This window comes from Colobus angolensis, unplaced genomic scaffold, assembly GCF_000951035.1.
Source record: "Colobus angolensis palliatus isolate OR3802 unplaced genomic scaffold, Cang.pa_1.0 Scaffold72, whole genome shotgun sequence".
In the NCBI taxonomy this organism is placed as follows: domain Eukaryota; kingdom Metazoa; phylum Chordata; class Mammalia; order Primates; family Cercopithecidae; genus Colobus; species Colobus angolensis.
This window is the reverse complement of record NW_012120932.1, coordinates 1,978,390-1,983,555: the sequence shown is the minus strand read 5'-3', so window position 1 is coordinate 1,983,555 and position 5,166 is coordinate 1,978,390. Positions and strand designations below refer to the sequence as shown.

Genomic DNA, 5,166 nt, shown 5'->3' with positions numbered 1-5,166 from the left:
GGGAGGCTGAGGCAGGTGAATCGTTTAACCTGGGAGGCAAAGGTTGCAGTGAGCCGAGAGTGCGCCACTGCACTCCAGCCCGGGCAACAGTGAGACTGTCTCAAAGAAAAAACCAAAACAAAAACAGTGTCATCGTGTTGGACATAGTGGGGCCCCCTCTTGGGTTTCCTTCTTGAGGCACAGACTCAACAGACTGTTTTACTTCTCATGCCTCTTTCCAGTTGCCACTTCCTCCTGGCTGGTCTTTCTGCACCCCAGAATGTGGACCCGCCCCAAAAGCAGCCATGCTCTGTGGGGGCCTGTGCGGACCCTACAGACCCAGGCCCAGGTGAGAACAGCCCATCTCAGCACGCTCGCCCTGCGCCGGGCTGGGGACCACGGTGATGGGCAGATCCAGCCACATCTTCCAGGGGCTCACAGTGTAGGGGTGTGGGCTGGCACTCACCAAGCAACCCCGCAAACATATCCTTAACCCCACAGATACCTGCCCTCCAGAGGACAACAGGGGGCCATCCTGGTTCACAGGGTCCCTGGTGATGCCCACGTTGAGGCCATCAGCCACCCCATCGTCTGGCTGAAGCCACTTGCCATGGGCCGCGCAGGGAGGCAGATGGCTGGGGGCTGGCTCAGCCCTCCCCTGCACTGAGTCACCCAGCAGCCTACGTGGACTCGCCAGCAGCCCCACCATGGTGAGGAAGCTGAGCGCAAGGATGTCAAGTGACCTGCCAAGGCCACACGCACAGGCCCAGCTGGGCAGTCTGGGTCCAGCGCCTGCAGTCCTCTAGTTAAAAGAACTAAGATGAATGAGCCAGGATTCACAGAGCAATCCCATACGTCTGGCACTCTGTGAGCTCTACGTCTACCTACAACCTTCATCCTTCCAACAGCCCGGCAACATAAGGACAACCACCAGCGCCGTTTTCAGATAGGGAAACTAAGGCACAGTGAGAAGATAAGGTACCTGCCCAAGACTGCAACCAGATACGAAGTGGCAGATCAAGACCCAGGCCCAGGCATAACCGTGTTGAGGACCACCTCTTGACATCCAGACATTCTGCCTCTCTAACTAACGTGCGACTTCACTGTAATCAGCAACAGCAGTCTACTCCCTGCCAGATCAAGAGCAGGCCCAAGGCTGTCCTCCCCAGCACTGCCCACTTGGCTAAGCATCCAGTAGGTGCTCACTAAAGAGTTCTGCAGGCTGGATGCGGTGGCTCACGCCTATAATCCCAGCACTTTGGGAGGCTGAGGCACGTGGATCATGAGGTCAGGAGTTCAAGACCAGCCTGGCCAACATGGTGAAACTGCATCTCTACTAAAAATACAAAAGAAATTAGCTGGTCGTGGTGGCACACGCCTGTAGTCCCAGCTACTCAGGAGGCTGAGGTAGGAGAATTCCTTGAACCTGGTAGGCAGAGGTTGCAGTGAGTCAAGATAGCGCCACTGCACTCCAGCCTGGGTGACAGAGTGAGACTCTGTCTCAAAAAAAGAGTTCTGCAATGAATGGTCCAAGGCCCAAGGGCAAGCACGGTAACTGGACGGTGGCCAGCATCCTGTAGCGGCCTCCTCCTGCCCTGCAAGCCGCTAACCAGGCGGAGCCTCCGCTGCTGTACAGCCATGAGTCACCATGAGCCGTGAGTCAGCTGGCACAGGCCACAAGATCTGGGGGCTGAAGCCAGGCTCCGCGGCTTGGGGGCTCTGTGCTTCCTGTGGTTGCGAGTTGTGCACACAAACAGGCAGCACTTGGAAGCCAGAAAAGGCACGAGAAAGGAAACCATCTCAGTGCCAGCTCCCCATAAACAAGTCCCTGAACTGTTTTTACAGGACAAAGGAAGATGGCTTGCTCTGGCACAGACCCGGCAAGCCTTCACCATGCCCTACATCCCCTTTCTTCTTGCCAAGTTGGCACCAGGACTATAGACCCCCACTCTATTACCCCAACATGAACCTTCTTATCAGCTCAGACTGATGCCCTCAGCCTGGCATTCGAGGCCCCGTGGGAGCTGGCCACCCACTCTCACCCGGCCCTCCAGGCCCATGAGACTTCCTGCGTGGCAGTCCCCAACAGCACCATCCTGTCTGGGAACCTTGCCCCAGGCTGAGATACCTGTTCCTCGGTTTCCACCTGGTTAATTCATGTTCACCTTGCTATCCTACGTGCAAGAGGGTTTCCAAGTTCCTGTCATCCCCAACCAACTGGAGTCCAGACACCTGGGCATCAACTTCCCCTCCCGAATTTCTTTCTTGTTTTTTTTTTCTTTTTTTTTAGACGGAGTCTTGCTCTGTCCCCCAGGCTGGAGTGCAGTGGCGCGATCTCGGCTCACTGCAAGCTCCGCCTCTCGGGTTCACGCCATTGTCCTGCCTCAGCCTCCCGAGTAGCTGGGACTACAGGCACCCACCACCACGCCCAGCTAATTTTTTTGTATTTTTAGTAGAGACAGGGTTTCACTTTGTTAGCCAGGATGGTCTCAATCTCCCGACCTCGTGATCCGCCCGCCTCGGCCTCCCAAAGTGCTGGGATTGATTACAGGCTTGAGCTACCGCGCCCGGCCCCCTCCCGTATTTCTTCCAGGAGCCCCCTTGTCTCAGTGCTCAGCCCAACTAAAACTGCTCACTCCCCGGCACAGCCTAGGGGGGTAACTTGCCAAGCACCTGCCCCACACAGACACCTCCTCAGCGTTCTGCAGGCACTGGCTCACATGTGCTGCTCGCAGCGAGGGCTGGCGCGAGGCAGGACCCCAGTTGGTGCACGGAGGTGGTGAGCCTGGGACTATGGGTCTGCAGACTTGCAGGGCTGTTCATATGACCCTCCCAGAGCTGTGCTCCATGGGCCTTGGCTCTCCATTCCAAAAACTAAGGGTTGTGAGGGAAAGTCTCCAGGCCCAGTGAGTAGACCCAGCAGGTAGGAAGTACACACTGGAAAAGGTGAGGCCTACGGTCAGAGCCTTCAGGGACCCCTGCCTGATGTGATCTCCCAGCTCCAGGGTCCCCTTATGCAAGGAAGCTTCCCTGACAGAGAGCAAGGGACAGGGTCCCTTTGTGCAGGAAGGCTCCTCAATGGACAGCAAGGCCTCAGGCTCTGCCAACACCTAGTCCCTGGGACAGGGCTCCCTGGAGACCAGCATAGCTCTCAGTTGTGTCCCACGCATTCCGATGAACTCATGAAGGGAGTTAAGGAATCCCAGCCTGGGCAGGGCACAATTTGACTTTGTTTCCCCATCTGTACACAGACAAGATACTCCACGTGTCCCCATCTGATCATTTTCTTTTATTTTTTATTTTTGAGACGGAATCTTGCTCTGCCACCCAGGCTGGAGTGCAGTGACACCATCTCGGGCTCACCGCAAGCTCCGCCTCCTGGGTTTAAGAAATTCTCCTGCCTCAGCCTTCCTACTAGCTGGGACTACAGGCGCCCGCCACCACGCCCGGCTAATTTTTTGTATTTTTAGCAGAGATGGGGTTTCACCGTGTTAGCCAGGATGGTCTCGATCTCCTGACCTTGTGATCCGCCCGCCTGGACCTCCCAAAGTGCTGGGATTACAGGCGTGAGCGACGGCGCCCGGTCCCCATCTGATCATTTTCAGACAGTAATCACCCAACATAGGGTCCAATGCATAGTAAGTGCTCAGATATGAGAGCCACAAATAAGAAGGGTTAGAAGGGAGGGCAAAGGGGAGCAGGTGGCGGCTGGGGGGGTCTCTTGTGGCCTAGGCTGGAAGTCATCAGTTTCCAGCCATGAGATCCTGTTTGTGTGCAGGACCTAGGCTGAGACTCAAGCGAGAGAGCACTGAGAGACGACTAGGGACTTCTGGGGCCAACCTGAGCCCCTGAGCCAATTCCGCTCCATGAAGCAGAACAGCGAGAATGAAGTATAGCTTCTGGGATCCCCCATACTCCCTGACCGGGCTGCCATGGGGTCCTTTACCAGCCCATCACCCTCATGGGGCTTCTCCAACAGGGGAAGGTCCACAGAGCAGGGTCACCCTGTTTGGGATCAGGAGGATGGTGGGCAGGTCCCCAGAGAGGCCCTGGGGAGGAAGGCTGGGCTGGCGCCACTAGTGTGGAGCACAACACTGGAAGGTCCAGTCGTTGTCCCCGATTCCCTTAGGCCTAAACAGGGGCAAGACCGTCGTGGACCCCCAAAAGAGTCTGGGAGGCTCCAAGAGTCCCACAGAAACCACATGCAGCCGAGGAACGCCTCGCCTGTGCTTCGAGGTCGTTGGGGTGGTTGCAAGGATGGAGCGTTCTTTCCGTGACCAGAATACCAGCAGGACCGCTGTGAATTCTCTCTGTTGTCATTTCTGCCACCTCCTACTCTTTCAGACCAAATTCCCCACCACGGGACACCTCCCAACACACAGACTGGCAGTGGCCGAGACGAGTCCAGACCCTGGCTGTGCAGCCCCACCCCGGAGCTGCCTTGTCGCCCCCGCCCTCTTCAGGCCCCGCACCTGGCCACCACCCATCGTGCCCCACCCCGCCTCGGCTGGCACGGCCCCGCCGGGCAGAAGCCCGGGACACCCACCACTTCGCAGGGGTGCACCCGCGCACCACCGGCAGCTGACGGGCCAAGGTCACTCGGCCCCCGCAGCCCAGACGCGGCCTGCAGGCAACTCGCAAGACAGCCGGACCCTCCGGCCGGGCCACCCATCCAGCGCGCCTGCATCCCTGCCGCCCAGCCAGCCCCGTGCCCACCTGTCATGGCGACGGACACAGCGCCGCCCGCAGTCCCCAGCTGTCTACCCCGCCGCGCGTCAGCCCCTCGGTCAGTCGTCCAGTACAGCCGTTCTAGTGACCGCCGCCCGCAGGCCGTAGTCGCCCGCCCCTTTTGGCTAGACCCAGCCCCCGGCTTCGGCTGTGTAGACTCGAGGACTCTAAACCCCGCCCCTCGGCGAGCCCTGCCCCTTCCCGCTAGGCCCCGCCCCTTCCGCGCCCGCTACGGCGCCGCCAGGTCTATAAACTCCGCCCCTCACCGAATCCCGCCCCCTTGTCGTCCAGGGATAGGCCACTAAGAAGATCCCTGCGCCTTGCCCCTCACTCGAGCCCCGCCCCCTCCGAGGTCCGCTTCCGCGCCTCCAGGAGTCCTGAGCCCCGCCCTGCACCTGAACCCCGCCCCCTCCGACGAAAGTTTCCAACCCTCAAGGACCCACTGGGCCCCGCCCCTCA

General features: G+C 59.0%; 1 protein-coding gene across 2 annotated transcripts in view; it reads right to left on the bottom strand.

Annotated features, from left to right (window-relative positions):
• The window catches only part of LOC105501489 (chromosome unknown open reading frame, human C9orf89), a 23,530-nt gene extending 18,611 nt beyond the window's left edge, over positions 1-4,919 (bottom strand). The window contains exon 1 of one of the 2 annotated variants that reach the window (XR_001000195.1): positions 4,696-4,857. Coding sequence is in view for 1 of the 2 variants with exons in the window: in XM_011927468.1 (XP_011782858.1) it covers positions 4,696-4,702 (7 nt within the window). In the remaining variant the exon portion in view is untranslated. Of the gene's footprint in view, positions 1-4,695 lie in introns of both variants that reach the window. The other variant, XM_011927468.1, reaches the window with a different exon arrangement.
• Positions 4,920-5,166: the final 247 nt, after the last annotated feature.